The following is an 18,616-nucleotide window of genomic DNA, read 5'->3' as shown; positions in this document are numbered from 1 at the left end:
AAAGGATGCCATGACGTTGCAGCACTGTCAGGGCCGGTTTCAGGGCACGACGTTTCGCAATGGTAGATGGTGCTAGATCAGCGAAGACCTGGTAGTCGTGGCCCTGAAAGGAGAGAGAGGGGGACTTGCGTGCCGCCTGTAGGATGGCTTCCCTCGTTCTAAAGTAAAGAAATTTTGTGATAATGTCCCTGGGGGGGCCATCTTTCTGTCGTTTCGTCAGCGCTCTGTGAATCCTCTGGAATTCCAGGCGTTCCACTGGAATAGATGGCGTCAGTTCCTGCAGTAAAGCGGTTATCGTTGCCTGTAGGTCTATGATCGTCTCAGGGATACCGCGAATTCTTAGATTGGATCTGCGGGATCTGTTTTCTTGATCCTCCAGTTTTAACATCAGTTGGGAATTGTCGTCCCGGAGCTGATCCAGTTCCTTATCATGATAATCCATGGTGGCAGTGGTTACATCCATGCGGGCCTCCAGGTCTGCCGTGCGTTTTCCCAGCTCCCGGATTTCCCGTGTCACCTTGTCGGTGATCTGTTTAGAGGTGGTCTGTAATGCTTTCTGGAGCATTATATCTATGCGCCTGAGCAGGTCATCCTGGGATGCTGTGCACCTGTCTGGCGAGGGAGAGCTGGCTCTACTGTCTCTGTCCGCAGCATCACTGGCAGAGCATGTTGGAGATGGGGCTCGGGAGGAACGTCGCCCTGTGTCTTTGGGCGCCATCTTGGAGGTTGCGTGCGCCAGGGCCTCCTTGACAGAGCGGGACCGAAGCCGCGAGTGGGAGCCCGACACCGACATGGGTAGGTGCCGCTCAGTATCCGGTACTCACTGCGGATGTTTTTAGGGTGTCAGCTACCGCGATGTGTACGGTATGTCCGTTACGGTCTCGGCGGGGTGCAGAGCGAGGTTAAGCCGCGGCCATCTTGTCTCGCCGCGCGCATGCGCCCCCTTAGCTTAATTTTTGTGGTGCCTTATATATTGCTGACAGTTTATGTTGCTTGTACAACTGATCAAGCATTTTAAGGGTGAAATTCCATTACATAACTTAAATTTGACAGGGACGATTGATTTGCATTGGCATGGCCTGGAGAGTAACTGGAGATCCACTAAAATTCAGAAGTTTTTGAGCCTTTCTTTATTTTAGGAAGCCTGTCATGAGAGACATACAAGGGCTGCAATGGTTGATCTTTCTCTAAAATTGTATCAAATGCAACAGTGGAAGAGAGATGTCCTTTGTTGAAACATAATTTTTAAGCTTTGTCTGCTGTTTTCTATGCTGTTTAATGAAATAATAGCAAAAGGGTGCCAATTTCAGAGCAGGCAAGGTTAGGGATGGGGGGTGTTGATAAGGTGGCAGCTGTGGTGGTGACAGTGTGTGTGTATGGGGAGGCATACAGGTGCAGTCATGGGGAGATGGAGGTCTGGTAAAGTGGTGGTGATGGGGGGTTGCCTGCTGGTCGTGGTGATAGTGGGGTGTTGCTAGATAAGTGGTGATAGCAGGGGGATGGGGTGGTCTGTGTCTGTACTTCTATGCTGTTTACAAAAATTATAATGAATTCCCCTTATGCACAGGTGAATAGGGGTGAATACTTTTGCAATTTTACTGTATGACCTTATTTTCCATCATCAAATAACAGTAAATACATTTTTACCGATTGATCATTGTGCATAAATCAATTAAATCAAACCATTTGCCTTTGAAGCTTTAGCCACCCTAATATTGTACAGTAGATGTAGGAAATATAATTGGATGGGATCCAAATTGTTTATATATTGCATGCCTTAGTAAGTATTAAAAAAAATCGATTTATCCTCCTTGATAAAAAATCGAATATCCTCCTTGATACAGCTGGTAAAGCGTATACTCCAGCTTGTTTCCACTCTTGGAAACCTTGCAGTTTATATATTTCTGGGATGGATTTATTACACCAGAGTGGAGTATATTCAGTATATTTTGAAATATCTAATAGTTCTTTTATTGTACTCAATATTTTTACAATCAACTTTACTGTGGGCAGCCACATATATTTCCGTGAATAGTTTGAAGATTGTAATGCCTGTAAGGGGGGCAAATGTCTGTATAAGAGGGATAGTAATCTGTAAGGGCTTTTAGCAAAGTTATCAATGCCCCATGCAGCCAGTTATTGTAATTGTGCTGACATAAAATAAAATTTAGGGTCTGGAACATTGAGACCCCCACAATCTTTAGGGAATTGTAAATATTCTAAATGCAGTCTTGGATTATTCCTTTTCCAAATAAGTTACCTAAACATAGGGGTCTATTCACGAAGCTGCCGAAGGATCTGGCCGTAGCTTTGGCCGATCCTTCGGCTAGCTTCGGCCCCAGGACCCCTTCGGTTCAGTAGAACCGAAGGGGTGCTGTACGGGCTATTCACAATAGCCCGTACAGCTCCCGATCATGGCCGAGCGGCTCAGCCGAGCCGAACGCATATGCATCGGCTCGGCTCGGCTATTCACTCACTGCTGTTTTCACTCTTTTTCTGTTCTGCTCGGTGCCTCTGAGGGACCGAGCAGAACAGCCGAGCAGAACAGCCGAGCCGAATGCCGCTCGGCAGCATTCGGCTATTCACTCACTGCTGTTCGGGATCTTTAAGAATAGCCCGAACAGCAGTGAGTAGTCTGCCGGATGTTCGGCTCAGCCGATCCAGATGTTGGATCGGCTGAGTCGAACTCCTTCTGCACTTCGGGTCGACCCGAAGCCACACGGAGCAAGCCGATGTACGGCTGATTTCAGCCGATGTTCGGCTGAAATTAGCCGTACCAGCCTTCACTTCAGATCGGTCATTCACTCGGCTGCCCTCGGCAGCTTCCTGAATAGACCCCATAGTGTTGATTTGATTAAACCAGTTAGTTGGAATCAAACAATGGAGTTTTGTAAGCAACATAGTATTTTTGGCATCCATATCATCCTTAATAGATTATTTGGCCCATAATGGACAGTGGAAGTTTACACCAAGTCTTACACTGAATCTTTACAGTAGTTGAAGATTCAAAGAAATATATATTGTGTCACCTGGCTGCTGATAATTACACCCAGGTATTTAAATATAGTTACTATCATAACTTGAGACATACTTTTGTGTAAGGCCTGTGGTAAGGGATCTAAAGGAAGCAGCACGGATTTTGCCCAATTGATACCTAGTCCAGAATATTTACTATATTTCCTTATAATTGCCATTACTGCTGGCAATGAAGGAGAGATATCTGTCAAGAACAGTAGCATATCAACAGCATAAAGTGCTATTTTATCTTCATTCAGGCCTCTTTTAAAGCCCGCCACTGTGCTTGACTCTCTAATCATTGCTACTAATGGTTCAATAGCTAAAACAAATAAACGTGGTGAAATTGGAGATCCTTGTCTGGTCCCATGTTTTAATCTAAACATATTTGATTGAGAGCCATTTATACTTACTGCAGCTTTTGGGCATGCATAGAGAAGTTGTACTCGCTTAATAAAATTCTCTCCAAACCCAAATTTCTCCAATACTGCCCATAGGTATCACCACTCTACACTATCAAAAGCCTTCATGGCATCCAGTGCCAAAAGTGCCCAATCTCCTGGAGCATCGATAGGGACTTTTATATTTAAGAATGTACGCCTTATATTAGTTGTAGCAGATGAAGTAGGCATGAAACCTGTGTGATCAGAGTGTATGAAAGTTTCTATTACCTTTTATAGATAAATATATTTCAAATGGAACATCGCTTTATAGTGATTTTGCCAGGCTAATCAGAATATTGGCATACATTAACATCATTATATAAGAAAATAACAGCAAAAACATATACTTGGAAAAGTTCACTAAGATTACAGTATTTGACTTTCGTTAGTGAAGTGTTCTGTACTCTACACTACAGTACAAGTGTCAGAAACTCTATCTGCATGATTGAATACCCCTGGAGGGCCTTTGTGCACTAAGCATTACCTCACCACAATTCCAATTTACATTTATATTACTAAAGTTGATAATGTGCTCTTGTATGTGTGTATCCTTTTACTGTATATCAGATCAGCAAATGAATTGCAGCAGCCTTGCCTTTTTTCAAAGGCAGGCTGAGTTACAACATATACATAGAATTTTATTATGTGTATTTGGTTAGTGGCATCTCCACTGGGCAGTACCTAAACATAAAATGCAATGATCACATAAACTTTTTCAGCTACAGCTGAACATGGAGATTACCACAAGCAACTGTGTTACTTTTTCCCAAGAATTAAAGCCTTGCTCCTACTTTGCATAGAATAGGCAAGTTTTTGGCAGGTTTTTATATCAGTTTGCGACCCAACTGTGAAGATTTCCCCTTACTTCCTGTTCATGTGATTCCAATAAAAGCAGTCGTGGTTGCAGTCATCATTTGGAGAGGAAGGCACAGAAGTTCCAGACTCTACAAAACTTTTTTTTTGTTTATGTTTTAAGAGGAGATATTGCTTATCATTCCTTTTTTGACAAGAAGGGAAATCTCTAATAATAATGATAAAAATCCTAAGGCCCTACGCCTTGCCTGGTCTGTTGAAATAAAAAGTGTTAGCTGAGGTTGGACTTTAAAGCATTCTGGGAATAAAAAATGAAATAAAATTTATGCTTGATGTCAGAGTTTCAGTCCTTGTTCCTGAAGGAGTTTACAGTCTAAGCTTAAAGTGATACCGCACACAAATGGGCTGGTTTTGGCTATAGAGTATTCCCTGGTAATAACCTAAGTGACCACAAAGCAAACTTATAAATGCTATTCAGAGAGAATCCAAGATGGGACTTTAATTTAGCTCTGCAAGGCCAAAGTGTAACATACTTCTCTAGGGTAATACAACTGTGATCTAAATAGTTTGCATGACATTTTATTTCGGATAGATTATATCATATAGGGAAACTGTTTACATTTGTTTACTACCATGGTGTAAGTGCAGTCACAGTATTCTTTTGGTGTCTACAGCAGGTTGTACTGCTGTAGTGTCTTCACTTGGTCACATGATATGTATTGTTATGTGCTCCCGGAGCCTACTTTAATGCTCTTCATGTTATGTGCTATTATTTAATAAAAACCTGCATTAAGATTAAAATTATGATTTTGCTTATAAGGCTGCCCTGACAGATACAAAGTATAATATAAATCAGTTCCTGATTTTAGTTTCTGAAGTTGGTGATATTGGTTGCACCTCCCACATCTTCAATTGAGTCCATAACTATGATGAGAAGCCTCATCAGCCCATAGGAAGGGGACAGACTATAAAACCAATTTCAGGAACTACAGCCTATATTTGTATAATAAAGAACCCCACAAAAGTGACACTAAACTCAGGTGTTACATCTTAAAAATGCATTCAAGCACCTCAACTATTAACTAAAAGGTAGTTTATTTGTGTATCACTCAGCTGTAAATTCTAGATCATCTTGTAAGATCATTTTTGAATTGGTACTGACACTGTCCTTCCTTCTGGAGGGTGGCTAATTTTGTTCCCCATGTTCCCTGTGTGTGTTGTAAGGTATCCACCACTCCAAGATCAAACTTGGAGTGGTGGCCACTTTACAAAACACACAGGGACCATGGGGAACAAAAGTAGCCACCCTCTAGAAGGAAGGACAGTGTCAGCAATATATTAAAAAATGATCTCACAATCTACAGCCCAGTGATATACAAATAAGATTTGTAAAATGTGCCTTCTATATAGTCATAAAAGTACTTTTAAAATACAATCTTCACAGCGTTACTTAATATCCATCCTGTATAAAGCCTTATCATCAAACCACAGTTCCTTTCTTTCCTCTTACCCTGTCTGACCGGAATCCGCAGAAGTTACGCAAAGTCTGTATTCAAGAGTTAAAACATTTTTCAGAGGAAAATGAAATTGTATGAAAGCTGAACAGATGCACAGAATAGACTAGGGGTGGTGAGGGGTTTATTTAAAGAAAAACTAAGAGTTGTCTCTAAAGTTTTTGGGTTGGGCAGGTTTACATCAGAATTCCAGCGTTATTATGTGTCCCACTCCTTTTCCCCCCTAAGCCGCATCTCCCCAATTCTTTTTTTAGCCAAAACACCCTATACATACCTTTTTCACTGCAGTTCTGCCATCTCACGTTCTTCCTCTTCTTTCTCAGAAGTGGCAGGTCTTCTCTTTCAATATGCAACTGTCACATACCTTGGTGGAGTCTGAGTTGATGAGGGCAGCCTCCCCTGCAGCTCCGGTCCTGGATGTACCTGGATGGTGGAACAGGTGTGCAGGGGCACAAGGAAGCACAGAGGGGCACGAGTGCTGGACAAGGATACCGCGTCTGAGTACCACACGTTCACGCGTGAGTGCTGCTCAGTACTGGGGTACTGAGAGTGCAGACTGTGGTATGACGCATCACCAGGAGATGTGTCAACCAGGGGCTGACCCACTGGCGGTGCGGCCGCACCGGGGCCTGAGACTGCGGTGGGGGGCAGCACAGTCCCCTGCTCAGATATGGTGGGGCTTGCCTGGTGCCAGATAGCATCGGATCAGTATCTGGCGGCCAGCGGGCCCCCCGTCTCTGCGCCAGGAGTGTCAGATCATCCATTCATCCGACACTCCCGGCACAGAGATGGGGGGGCCCACCGGCCGCCAGGTACCGATCTGTACATCCAACATTCGCGCCGCTAAAATGGGGGGGCCACCGTATTTGAACCCGGCGCAGATATTATGGGGCCCGCTGACCGCCATGTACTGGGGGAGCCTGGGAACAAAGCAGGCACATCATGGGGCAGCCATGGGGCCTCGGACAGCTGTGAGGACCCAGCAAGCAGCACACAGACACAAGTTTTTTTTCTGCAGCCTGAGTCCTCTACTAGGAAACAGCTGAAGACAGAAGACCAGCCAGGAGAGGGAAGGGTAAATAATTCATTCAAATTATTATTATTATTATGTGTAGCCTAACTGATGGTGTATAAAGTACTGCTGGTATTTGTAGTGATCTATAGAAGGTGCCATTCTGCATTGTAGCAATGCAGAATGGTATTCTCTATAGAGGACTACAAATCTCAGCAGTACATTAAACAACAATGCTATTGTTGTATAAAGTATTGCTGGTATGTGTAGTCCTCTATAGCCTGTGCCATTCTGCATTGCTGTAAATATGGATGCACCCATGGCCAAAACTAAGGGGGGCAGTTATGTGACATGTTTTTTGTAGTCCTCTATGACTGATGGAATTATTCTGCATTTCTGTAGAGAGTAATCCTGGAAGTTGTAGACCCCTATAGCCGTTACCATACTGTGTTTCTGTAGAGAGTATTGCTGGAAGTTGTAGTCCCCTATAACCGTTACCATTCTGTGTTTCTGTAGAGAGTATTGCTGGGAGTTTTAGTTCTCTATAGCCATTACCATTCTGCGTTTCTGTAGAGAGTATTGCTGGAAATTGTAGTCCCCTATAGCCGTTACCTTTCTACATTTCTGTAGAGAGTATTGCTGGAAGCTGTAGTTCTCTATAGCCGTTACTATTCTGCTTTTCTGTAGAGAGTACTGCTGGGAGTTGTAGTTCTCTATCTCCGTTACCATTCTGCATTTCTATATAAAGTATTGCTGGGAGTTGTAGTCCTCTATACAGAAATGCAAAATGGTAATGGCTATAGGTTGGCAGGGTGGGCATTGTAAGAGCCGTGGGGGGTTTGGGGCCCCCCAAAAAATCTTGCACCAGGGCCCTTTGTTCCATAGGTCCACCACTAGTGTCAACAACAGGCTGGGCTTACAAGAAATAAGTAGAATGATGCTGGATGGCAAGGAACAGTGGCACTGGATGGGGGAGGAAGCTGGGGACAGCACTGGAACGTAAAGAAGGTAAGTACAGTTTAGCACATTTGTTTTTAATACATGATTGGGAAAAAGTCTGAAAATATTAAAGACAATTGGAGGTCTACTTTAAAGTGGGTGCTTTACTGTATGGAATAAAGTGCAAGCAAGCTAATATTGAGTTTCTCAGTCCTGGAAGGCTCACCCTGAAAACTGTCAGTGCCTGGCTTCTGCAGTTGAACTCAAATGTATGTATAAAGAAGTCTAAAGTCATATATGGAAGTGACGGTGAATATGAGAACTATGGAACAATTGCTCTCTTTGGAATCTATTTTTAAGAGGGTTTTTTGTATCTTGTGTACATACCTATGTTTCAAAGCCTATTAAAAAGTGTATTGAAACCCAAAAGCCATAACATATTATATTGCAGCTTATCAAACATTAAATGTTTGTGGATGCATTCGTTTTTTTAGGCTTCTTTCCTTTTTCACCTGGTAATCCAGCCAGTAGGTCTATTATTTTTAACAGACCAAATTGTTCAGCAAAAGTGGTAGATAGAGGGTTGAGACAAACCATTTAACACTGACAAGGGTGCTTACAATTGTTAGCTTTTATTAATTTATTAAAAACCTTAAAAATCCAAATTTAAAAAAAGGTGTTGCTGTAAATATATAAAAGCATTAGCTGGAGTTTGGATTTAATTTGTTAGTCAAGTCCATATACATGTGCTAGTGCACCTAAGACTGCCCTCTCTTCAGGTTGGCTATATGGGTGGCTCTGCTGCTGCCCCATAGAGTGGAGCAACCCTAAGACAGGAAGTGTGTTTCCGGCTGAATTACCAGATGCAAATAAAGAAAAAGAAGCCTAAAAAAGGAAAACGAATGCAGCCACCACATTTAAGAATTGATGAGCTGCAATATTTTAAATTATTGTCTATGGGTTTAGTTACACTTTAAAGAAAGCTATTACTTTCGCCACCAATTCAAGTAATTTTCCTTAGTCTTTATACTTGCTCCAGCCCATATTATATAGCCTCCATCAGCTTTTTAAATGTTAACTTCTGCTATACTCATTGTAATAGTTTATATTTAGCTTCCACTTCATTATGTGTGCAGAAACAAATTGGATATTTGCATCTGTTTGGGTCTGTCAGCTGGTAAATCAGTTTACAGATGGGAAGTATTTCATGAAGGAAAATAATAAGGCAAATATATGTGCCTTTCTCACCGTTATAAATTAAGTATCCGTCAAATATCCCATGTGGATTTCTATGGAGATAAACATTTTATCAGCGCTGTTTTAAGAAAAATGAGGCCACACTCGAGAACATCTGCCTTACTGCAAATGAATTAAGATTAAGAAGTGGGTGTTCTTGCCACAAGTGAATCTGGACAGTTGAGTAAGTTTGAGCTAACAGCTACTTTTTAGCAAGGTCATCCGTCTGCTCTGCTGAGTTCATGATATAAAAAATAGCCTAATTGGGGTAAAAATAATAGCAACAGACATATGCCTATGTTTACAAGCTGAGCAAAACTGACAAGTATATGTATTTTGCCTGTGCTTTATGGCTGCCTGCTCTGCGTAATGAAACACTTCAGTTAATTACCTTACTGCTTTGCCATTAAGGCAAATGTGCCTACAATTTCTCAGGCATTAAGCTGTAAATAATTATTTGAGATGAACGGCAAAGCATTTAAAATATTGTAAAAATGGATGTTTGAGTCATTTGCTAACTGAAACCCTTAAACACAGCTGCTTGCACGTGCGCGTCTAGTTGAACAAACAAGTGTTTAATTTAAACCTATGACCTTTAAAAGCCAGTGCTTATTAAACCAACAGTTTATTCCTTCATCATCCTACATGAAGCAGAACAAATGAGTAAGCAAATCATCCTTAAATAAAATAACACCAAAAATGTGGCTCTGTTCTAGCCTTTAGAACGCTGGCTATTATTTTTAGCCTTGCAAGTGTAATCGCCACAGATTGTGTTTTTTCCTTAATCATCATTGTAACGTTAAATACTTTCGTTTAAAATGCATTCGACTAAAATATGAGTTATTTTAAAGAGCAACATATGTTTCATTAAGCCTTTTTGACTGATTAGACCAAAGTGGCCTGAAGTCAGCACTTTGCTTCGGCAGTTACAGACCAAGAAGGATAGTATTCTTGTGGGCTTTGTTCTGGCATATAAGTGTCCTTTGTAATCACTTTTTTCATTTCTTCTTGTCAGCAATCTTAGAATTTGTAGTAGACGTTTACAGGGCAAGGCAAATCTGAAATCACACTGCTAGATACTTTAGTTGGGTGAAATGTGCAGTTTCAAAATTAGGCTGGTTAAAAAAAAAAAAAGTTTTCCAGCACTTTAAATCCTTCAAATGATTACTTCAATTAATGAGCATAACATTGCAATCAACCTCTGATGTGTTTCTGCCTAAGTGACCCTAGCCAAAAAAAAACATTAAAATATAGGATAAAAAAGCAGTTAGATGTGCCCTGCAGTACTTATTTTCTGTCATTAGATGTCCTTAGTCTTCTTGGTAGAATCAAGGCTAGTGTCATTCAACACACTTCCTCTGAACCCAGACAGTCATGGACCTGCTCCCAGTTTGTGATTGGACTGTAGAGGAGAAGCAGCACAGTGATCAGCAAATTGATGGCAGCAACATTTCTCAAAAAGGCTAAAAAATACTAAATATTTCCATGCAATATTTTAGTCTTATCTGAGTAAATATATGAAACCACACTTATGATTATTATAATTATTACTATTATTATGTGTTGGTAAGGGGGTGTGACCTCTGCATAATCTCCCCGCCCACATCTGGCTGGCATCCCAACCAGCTTCTGATATCACTGGTTGCCAGGTGCTGGACAGAGCATCCCAGGTTACTAAGAGCTGGGTGTGGAGATGGGTATGACCCTTGCACATCTGGTTGCCAGGAGATGGTCAGGAAGCTGACCAGAGCACGCCAAATTACGAGGAGCTGGGTCAGGAGATCTCCAGGCCTGACTCTTAGCAACCTAGGATGCTCTGACTGGAATGGTGATGGCAGGCACAATGCAAACATTGTGCAGGAGAGTGACCGTGCTGCTCTGCCTGCTGCCCCCGCCCCCCCCTCTCCCCACATGACCCAAATAGATGATACCTGAGGCAACAGCCCTGTCTGCACACAATAGAGAAGGAAAGAAACCTACACAAAACACTGTACATTCACTTTAGTTTTACTAAGGTACTCAGGTTGATGTTAGTTTAGACAGCTTATTGTTAACAGACCAATAGGGAAATCCATCACTGGATATTGCTGTCCCATTAAAAGTGTTTTCTATCCTTTTCATAGAAAGTGGAAACATTATTAGCCCTTGAGGGGGATGACTAATTAGGGAGGGTAAGGTTCAGTTTTGCTAGCACTAGGTTTTTCTTTTCTTTAACCTCAGCAGACTCATCCTGTCTAATAAAAAATAATTCAACCCAAAAATAAATTTAATACGCGCCCTGATTTTGCCCTTGAGATTTATTGTTACCTTTATTCATGCCTACAGACAGATGTCAGGAGGAGGCTGCAAACCTTCTGTTTTTAAAAGAGCTGTATTTGTTACCATGGTTACATGTTACATTATTCAATGACAAATTAACATTTTCCCCTTTCTGGCACAGGAGGAAGGATGATGGTATCTTATCCTATAAGGATCACCTGCCAGTCACACAAGTTATTGTTGGTGATACATATCGTTCTTCATCAGAGGCAAAGCTGACTGTCGATCCCCTGCGATGTTATGGAGACAGTAAGTGTCTCAAATTACCTTTTACTCTATATTATACAGCAATGGGAGATATATGTGAAAACTGATGCCTAGCTACATAGTCCATATCTTAAAAGCTTCACTTTGAGCACAAAACCCTATATTTTAATATATTAGTCAATAGCCACAAAGGATATAAATCCACTTTTTGTGCAAAATTACAGGAGGGACGGATAAAAGACCAGTCACCCTAACCAGGGAGAGAGAGCGGGAGTGACTGGTCTGTGTTACAGAAAGATCCTGTAGAGAGACAAAGTTCCTGAGTGGCTATGCTCACTACTGCATTGTATCTATGGAGGCAGCCATGGTTGCCGCCCAGGATGGTGTTAAAACATGACTGCCTTTGTTCATTTCCATTAGTAGTTTAAAGTAGAAAGTTAAGATTGTTTTGTTTCTGGTCAGCCAACAGGAAGTGAAATGGAAACTGTATTTTACTTCCTGTTGCCTGTTCTGTTATGAACAGTTAGGGCTTCATTTTCAAAACCTCCACCTAGCGTATAGCCAGGCATCAGAATTTTGCATGGCACTAGTGCCCCTAAATGTCACTGATGAGGCTTAGGAAGTTCCTATACTCATCAGCACCAACTATAAGTGCTAGTGTAATGCGAACAGCATCTGTCCAGCTATAAACCGGGTGCAAGTTTTATAAATCAACACCTTATTTTCTGTACTTGCTGAAAATGTTCTAATGAAAACTAATGCAGCCACTACATCTAAGGACTGGTAAGCTGCAATATATTGCATTTGTGTTCTTGGGTTTAGTTATCCTTTAACATGCCTTTCATATACATAGAAATACTTGCGTTGGGTATTATCGTTTTTTGAGGTTTCGCGCGCGCACGCAATTTTAAGGCTTGACATGTTTAGTGTCTTTTTACCCGACGTGACCCCATCTTTTATATTTTACCAAAAAATTGGGTAATAATAAATGTTTTATCATTTAATATAGGGGAAACTGTTTTTTTTTTTAAATTTCGGTAATTTTTCCTTAATATAGTAAAAAAATAAAACCCCCAGTGGTGAATAAATACCACCAAAAGAAAGCTCTATCTGTCCCCAAAAAAGGGTATAAAATTCATTTCAGTACAGCGCTGCATGACGGAATAAATGTCAGTTAAAGTACCGCAGCGCTGAATACTGAAAAATGGCCTGGATGGGAAGGGGGTTTAACACCACGGATGTCAACTGGTTAAAGACTTTTGCAAGATAATTTTTTAAAAAGTGAACAAAAAAAGGTTTTGACAATGCTCCCTTTAATCATTCCATTTGTTCTGCAATTTCACATCTTAACAGAGTTGCTAATGTGAAATGTGTTCCTATGCCTCTTTGTGGTAATGAGAAAATTCTGCCAATCATACTTGCTTTGTGATAAAAGATAATAGTAAAAGCATAAAAGGAATACTTCACAGATGGGACACAGCTACCAATGTCATCAACACTGCTATTTATTTCCATATTAGCCAGGTTTATTATTGTGCAGACTGCAATCAATCCTGGGGATGTTAGTGAATATTAGTGTTTGATTTGATATCCTTGCTCATCAAGCAGTGTAATTAATAGGCCTGTTTCTTTGTTAGATTAGAATTTTCAGATGGATGTAATCATTTAGCCTTTCTCTTTTTTTTCTTGTTTTTTTGTGTGTTAAGAATGCTAGAAAAATAATTGCTCCCACAGCACGAAATGTGAATCTGTAATTAATACTCACTGATGAACTGATCTGTTTGAATGTAGCAATCTTGTATTAGCTGCAAGGCTGAATTAGAGTTGGCCAAAAGAGCACATTATTAAAGGCCAACTTCCAGGCAAGAAACAATAACTTATAAACAATAAAAGAAGAGTTACATTTCTGTTGAGTTTTAATATCTGTCTGTGTCCCACTGGGGAGATTTTCCCTCACTTCCCTGTGACATCCGCACAAGAAAAAAAGGATGCCTTCGTCTCCGGGACAGGAAGGTACAGACAGCAATAAAAAATATTGTTTAAAGTTCTAACCTTTCCCCACTCTGTCCAAAACTCTATTAAAAGTTTGGATGGAGTTGGGTTTTAAAGTGTGTATCAGTGCAAAACTTTTTTCTTAGCTTTGGAAAACGTGGAGTAGGGTTAGAACCTGTTTTTTTATTGGTGTCTGTATCACAGTTGGGAAGAGTGACCCCTCTATTTGTCCAGGTGACCAATGTTATCAAGACAAAAATTGAGGGGTAAATCAAAATTTTACAGTTGTTATAAGTGCAAATGGTGGGGGGAAATCTTCCAATGCATACAAATGTTCCGAAGACAATTGTCTAAGAGTTGAATTCCCCTCACTGTGGGGAGATTGTAGGGTCCATCTCCTGGAACATGTGGCAGTGCACATCATCTGGGGGAGAATAAATGTTGTTCCTCCAAGATTGATGGAAATTCTACGATTGTAAATAACAGGCCATTTTGTTCAGTGGCAGCCGCAAGCTGAAAATAAGAAAAAGTAAAAGCAACAAGTTCAACAATAGCAAGTGGAATCACAGTTTTAGCATTAGAACATTAATAAATGTAGTATAACAATTTACTTCCAAAATCGAGCTAACTTGTTCGTTGTTGAGTTCACAAGTCTTTATTGAGACCCTGGACATTTGTACAGTAATAGATTCCCTTTCACAGCAACAAAGCAGCAGCCAATGTGTTGTCTCTTTAAGGTGCTATACACTAAATAACAGGTGTGCATGTGGTCCCTTTAAAATGATTTACCTTGCGGGCCAGTACATGCCACAAAGACAGCATTCCAGAGCATTTGGCCTCTGGAACGCACTGGAACGCAAGTCGGCTGGCTCCCAACGCTCAGAGGTAGGAGGGGGGGTGGCGGTGCATTGAAGTCAGTGGCACTGCAGCCACGCCCCCCGCCCGCAGTGCCATCGCTCAGACCCGAACACGTGGCACATTAGTGCCTGCGTCCCGGTCCAGTGTGATCTGCAAAAATAGTACATGCAGCATTTTCAAAGATCGCACTGGACCAGAATGCAGGCACTAATGTGCCACGTGTTCGGGTCTGAGCGATGGCACTGCGGGCGGGGGGCGGGGCTGCAGTGCCATTGACTTCAATGCACCGCCACACCCCCTCCCACTGGGAGCCGTCCGGCTTGAATTCCAGTGCATTTCAGAGGCTGAATACTCTGGAACGCAGTCTTTGTGGTGTGACCCAGCCCTGAAGGAAGATCTCTTCTCAATAAGTTCACTTTACCCAGCAGATACTACTGTAAAGCTATTGTCTATATTTATTGTCTGTAGTTAGCCTTAAAGTGTTTGCTAGAGTATGCAATGCAGCATTTCACACTAGATCCTGATGAAATCAACAGATAGCTGATTATATGGCAGTACTGTGTTGCAGCAAATAACGGAATTCTAGAAACTGGAGACATGGTCACTGCAGCACATGGAACTTGCTTGTGATAACCATGCAGTACTTACAATCCAGCAGTTAGCTATCCTCAGAAAGAAGAACGGGTGGAATTTGCTCCAGCTTTCCCATGCTGTCCTCTAGGCAATAAGCAAACAGGAATCTGACTAGAATCACCCTGTAGGATGCCTCCCTGAATTCTCACTCTACTGCCTTCTTCCATAAAGTTCTGTCACCAGTCCCGATCCTCCCACACTGTATTGCAGAACAATCCTCCCTTTGATGTCATACCATTTGCAAGCTGGCACATGGGTCTCTCTTTTCTGTAGCTATCCCATAGTGGTAAATTGCAGTGACAATAATGGGATAGCCTGAAATCAATGAAGCTCTATTACTGGCAAGCTGCTTAGGAATAGATCAACCATTAGTGGCAGAGATATGGTCAGTGTGAAATGATAAACAATTCTGCCACATGGCAGGTGAATATGTCTGCTTTGCAGTAAAACAATTTTGCAGTACATGTACACAATAGGTAGCATAACAAAAGGCTCTGAGTTGGCTACGTAATTTAAAAAAAATGGCAAACTCTGAGCCTATCAACCACGTCCAATGCAACTTGAAAGTTGTAGTTGCAGGTTTGTAATATACTGCCTGGCCCAAAAAAATTCACATGCTCTAATATTTTGTTGGACTTTGATTACGGTACGCATTCGCCATGGCATCGTTTCAGTAAGCTAAGGCAATGTCACTACATATATTTCCATCCAGAGCTGTATTCATTTTTCACCAAGATTATGTAGTGATGATGGGAGTGTCAGACCACTGTGTAAAGTCTTTGACTGCACATCCTGAAGATTTTCAATGGGATTAAGGTCATGCGATGGCCAATCCATGTGTGAAAATAATATCTCATGATCCCTTAACGACTGTTTCACAATTTGAGCCCAATGAATGTTGCCATTGTTATCCTGGAATATGCCCATGCCATCAGGGTTATTCAGTATATTCAGGTAGGCAGCCAACAAGATTTTTTGGGGACATAACGTTGCTGAACCTAGACCTGCCCAACTGAAGCAACCCCAGATCATAACACTGCCCAAATTCCAGGTGGTGATGTTTTTTGGCCAGGCAGTGTATATTCACAGTTTCTTTTTCTTACTCCAGATCTCCAACTTACCCTGTTGCCCACTCTGCTACTACTATGTAGAAATCACTTGATGTAGGGGGCCTCACGTAGACATGCTAATGGGATTTGGAACCTTGATGAGCCAAAATCACCTCTGCAGCCCATGAGAGCTGATACCATTTATCATTCATCAAATACTGACTGATAGAAAACAATGTAGCAAATGCAAAGCGCCATGATGTTTATGTATATGTTTTTTTTTACAAAAATTGTATTTTCTGTTTAATGCAGCCTTGCAAAAGTAATACTTTGACTTTATTGTCTGATAAAAAGATGAACTTGAAAGAAGTGCGACATTAGCTGCATTCTCAGAATACATTGTTTTAAGTTATTCAAGAAACCATGTTCGAAGAGGTCTCTGAAAAAGATCAAAATATTGCTGGTGGCACAATAAATCATACATCGCTTTACCTGAGTGCCTCTCAATAATGCAGCTTGTTTACCGCAGCTTTTACAGGATAGCACGGTCAAATACAATCATATAATATATAAAACCTAAATAAAAAAATATACACAGTAAATGAAATCTATATACTCGAGTAATAGCATATGTACAGTATATATTGTCATCTTTAATATAATTAGCACTTGTTAAATATACATATACTGCCTTGGTTTTTCCCATTCGGCCTTTAGGTTAGGTTTTCTTTGTTACCAAGCCTTAGAACAGACCAACCATGTGGAATAAAATATTGTGCCCCAAGGTTTTCACATCTCAAACTTGTTTTTTATTTATCTTTGTATATTTTTAAAGATCAAGGTTAAATCTGAAAGGGAATTGCTGAGATCAAGCATGAACATAAGTCACAAGGAGCTGGAATCTTTGTAAAATGTGACCATTGTTATTGTAAACATCTATTGCTACCTCTAGCTATAATGCCAGTGTGAAGCACCTAAACAGTAAATATTCTGTGGAATTTATTATGAGGTTTTTAGTAGAGCAAGACTTTTTATGAATACTAGAAAATTGCCTTTCTGTGACCTTTGTTATATATATTACAGTAGTGGACTTTACACCACAAATAACACTAAGGCTGTTGCTTACAGTGGGATAATAAAGAGCAGACCTCTCTGTGTTACCATTTGGAGGGTGATGTGATGCAGTCACCAAATTGTTAACAATCAGAGAGAGATACATTGCACATGGCAGCTCCCCATTTATACTGTATCTGTCCAGTCAGTGGAAACAAAACCTGTTTATCCTGACAGAAATCGTGTGACCTGATAGCTTTCTGTGCTGTCTGCCTACACTTCATTCATATTGGTTACTTTGTTCCCAGATGACTTTTTGGACTCCGGAACCACTTCCCCATGCTATGGAGATGAGGAGAAGGGAAGGTGTTCTGTAATTTTTTCTTATGGTGACAATGCTGCTCCTCCATAGATGCAGTTGTGTTGATTTACTAAAGGAAAATAGGCTGTTCACCTTGCAAAGGAATTTACATTTTGCAAGGGAATTTTCTCTGAGCTTAGTAAATATATCCACTCACATGCAAGGAAAAGGAAAAAAAAACTGTATTTTCACATCACTTGCACTGGAATGGATGATGGAAGTCAGCAGAGTTTCACCTCATTCAGAGTTACATAGTTAGTCAGGTTGAAAAAAGACACGTCCATCGGGTTCAACCTATAGAGAAGCTATTCACTAAGCTAAAGGTGCCCATACACTGTTCAAATTTCAGCTGGTTTTTGAGGAACCGGACAAATTTCTCACAGTGTGTGCCGCTGTTGGCACCCTTTCGATCGTTTCAATCAGCTGATCAAAGGAGCTGGTCAGAAAATCTTCGATCAATCAGAGCCAGCAGCCAATGAGCCGCCCGCTATGGTCAGGTATTCTCACGGGGGCTGGCAGCATCTATCAGAATACAATGTAAACAGCAGGATTCCTCAAATCAACCTTCTGTTAGTGTTGATGGAGGAATCTGGTCTATTTATTACGTTCGGCCCACGGGTTGAACAAAAAAAAATACATCAGTGTATGGCCAGCTAAGATGGGCAGCTCTGTGTTGCTCTGATGCCTGCAATTCTCTTTCCCCACGGAGATCTCTTCCTGATTGCAGGGGTGAGAAAAGAAGAAGCGTTATATGAGCTCGCTATTTTCACTGTATTGTTCCCTACACAGTGGCAGCTGTAAGCTGACCCCTGTCAAATGTTATTGTTGCCTGTTACACATGTTCCCTCACTTCCTGTCTGGTGAAACTATTGTGTGAGGTATACTCTACCAGAGCTCTGAATAGCAATCAAAACACAGCTGGGGTTTTAATACTTCTCCATTCTATCTTAAACCTGAAGCGGAAGTTATGTAAAGTCAGTAAAATGAAAAAATGCTGGGAGGTAGGGATTTTTGGCAGAAGAGACATGCCAAAAGAATTCTTCCTCTCTCCCCCAGTGATTTGTTTATTTTCTGTGCACACTGTATGGCACATATACCGTGCAGTGTACACACTCTGGTCATTCACATGATTCCTAAGATGCCGTGAATTTGACCGATGCCGGGGACGATGT

General features: G+C 41.2%; 1 protein-coding gene across 1 annotated transcript in view; it reads left to right on the top strand.

The window, feature by feature from the left end:
• CNTNAP2 (contactin associated protein-like 2) overlaps nucleotides 1–18,616 on the top strand; it is a 266,748-nt gene that overhangs the window by 61,249 nt on the left and 186,883 nt on the right. The window contains exon 3 of the mRNA XM_018565388.1: nucleotides 11,413–11,540. Within this exon, the coding sequence (XP_018420890.1) occupies nucleotides 11,413–11,540 (128 nt within the window). The remainder of the gene's footprint in view (nucleotides 1–11,412; nucleotides 11,541–18,616) is intronic.

The sequence above is a fragment of the Nanorana parkeri genome, unplaced genomic scaffold (genome assembly GCF_000935625.1).
Source record: "Nanorana parkeri isolate BGI_ZX_2015 unplaced genomic scaffold, ASM93562v1 scaffold840, whole genome shotgun sequence".
Classification (NCBI taxonomy): domain Eukaryota; kingdom Metazoa; phylum Chordata; class Amphibia; order Anura; family Dicroglossidae; genus Nanorana; species Nanorana parkeri.
The sequence above is the reverse complement of the archived record's forward strand: the minus strand, read 5'-3'. Positions and strand labels throughout refer to the sequence as shown.